The sequence below is a fragment of the Capsicum annuum genome, unplaced genomic scaffold (assembly GCF_002878395.1).
Source record: "Capsicum annuum cultivar UCD-10X-F1 unplaced genomic scaffold, UCD10Xv1.1 ctg52039, whole genome shotgun sequence".
NCBI classification, from domain to species: Eukaryota; Viridiplantae; Streptophyta; class Magnoliopsida; order Solanales; family Solanaceae; genus Capsicum; species Capsicum annuum.
The window spans coordinates 1-2,100 of NW_025860031.1; the positions used below are offsets into that span (position 1 = coordinate 1).

General features: G+C 37.0%; 1 protein-coding gene across 1 annotated transcript; it reads right to left on the bottom strand.

Moving 5' to 3' along the window:
- Positions 1 to 17: 17 nt before the first annotated feature.
- LOC124892926 (3-ketoacyl-CoA synthase 20-like) lies at positions 18 to 1,172 on the bottom strand (the record flags this gene model as incomplete). Its single annotated transcript, XM_047404103.1, has 2 exons — positions 396 to 1,172; positions 18 to 302 (listed from the first exon to the last, which is right to left on the bottom strand). Coding segments are annotated over exons 1-2 (1,062 nt in total), but the record flags the coding sequence as incomplete, so codon positions are not given.
- Positions 1,173 to 2,100: the final 928 nt, after the last annotated feature.

Consider the following 2,100-nt stretch of genomic DNA (forward strand, 5'->3'; position numbering starts at 1 on the left):
AGTGCTTCCCCTGCAACCGCCATTAGGTCCTTCGACAGGGCAACACCGATCTCCTTCTTCTCGTCCTCTTCCTGGAACACACAGCCATAGCTCCTGTCATCCGCGCCCTTATGTGTACGTACAGTGTGGATGAGTTGGTACTTGGAACGACGTCGGTCTGATGATCTGTTCGACAGAAGAATTGCAGCACCCCCCATCCTGAATATGCAATTTGAGACAAGCATTGATCTATTGTTTCCAAAGTACCAATTGAGTGTTATGTTTTCCATACTCACTACAAGTGCATATGAATTAGGATTGACCTGATACAACAAACATTGACAAAATCAAATTATTAGCATGTAAATTTCTAAAAAGACTTAGTTAATCAGACTGTTAGTCAGAAAGGAACAAACCTGCAATAGCTGTTTAGCAAGGTCAATAGAAATGAGTCCAGCACTACACCCCATGCCACCAAGATTGTAGCTCATAACATTTCCCCTCAGCTTGTAATGGTTAACAATCATAGCAGAAAGTGATGGTGTTGGATTAAACAAGCTACAATTCACCACTAGTATCCCAATATCCTTAGCCTTCACCCCGGTTTTCGCCAACAGCTCATCGATGGCACCAAACATCACCATCTCAGCCTCCTTCCTCGCCTCAGCCATAGTAGGTTCCGCGGGCACTCTCAAGAGTGCCTCGGGGAAATAAGTCTTCTGTCCTAATCCCGACCTCTCAAGTATCTTCTTCTGAAAGGCTAAATTCTCCTCAGTGAAAATCCCGGCTTTTTTTGATCTATCCATGAATAGTTCTTTACTACACATAACATCAGGCTTAGGCTTGTAACATGAAAAATCAACCAAGTACACTTCCCTAGGCCTTGTCATGAAATAAAGTGTCCCCAAGAAAACAACAAGAGCAGAAAACAAAATTACTGTGACAAGATTGAACTTCAACTTATCCCATAGTTGAACTAAGTCCTCCACTGAAATGGTCATAACATGAGCTAAAACAACTCCCAAAAGAGGAACCAAAAACAAATACATTGCATTGCTAATCATATAATGGTACCCAAGTTTCACATATTTGAGCCTAATTGATTGAAGAAAATTTGGAAGATTGTACTTAGCCTCAACCGAAACTAGCCCAGTTTCAGAGCTCACTGAATTCTTGTTTCTCTCATCCCCCATTGTTAAACTAAGCTTGACTCTCAATTCAATGAACTTTGACAAGACAAATTGAGAAGTTTAGATGAAATAAAAGATACCCGAGCGAAAAGACCTGACGTTTAGATGAAATAAGAGATACCCGAGTGAAAAGAATTAATTTTTAGATGAAATAACAAGGAGAAAAACGACTTTTTAGATCAATAAGAGGTACTGTGCTGAGAAAAAAAATGATTTTTAGATGAAATAAGAGATACCGAGTGAAAAGAATTGTTTTTTAGATGAAATAAGAGATACCCGAGTGAAAAGAACTAATTTTTAGATGAAATAACGAGGAAAAAAATGACTTTTTAGATCAATAAGAGATACTGTGGTGAGGAAAATAATGATTTTTAGATGAAATGAAGAGGAAGAAAAGACTTTTTAGATGATATAAGAGATACCGCGGTGAGGAAAAAAATGATTTTTAGAAGAAATAAGAGATACCCGAGTGAAAAGAACCGTTGTTTAGATGAAATACGAGATACCCGAGCGAGAAGAAATGATGTTTAGATGAAATAAGAGATACCCGAGTGAAAGAACTAACTTTTGAGATGAAATAACGAGGAAAGAAACGACTTTTTAGATGATGTAAGAGATACCGTGATGAGGAAATTTTTTTTTCGTTTTTTTTATTAGATGAAATAAGAGATACCCGAGTGCGAAAAATTAATGTAGAGATTGAACAAGAAATAAAGTGTTAGATGTGTTGATGAAAAAATGAATTTGTTGGACAACTTATAGTATGCATGAACAGGAGATGGGTGCAACTACCCCAACAAACTTTTAATGGTATAGTCCCCCCTATGGCATTTAATTTGCCACTTGGGAAAAATATTATAATATAAGGTTTCGTGTATAAGTTTTTCTTTTAATTTTCGTAATTTGAAAATTGAAAGACTCATAAGATTGG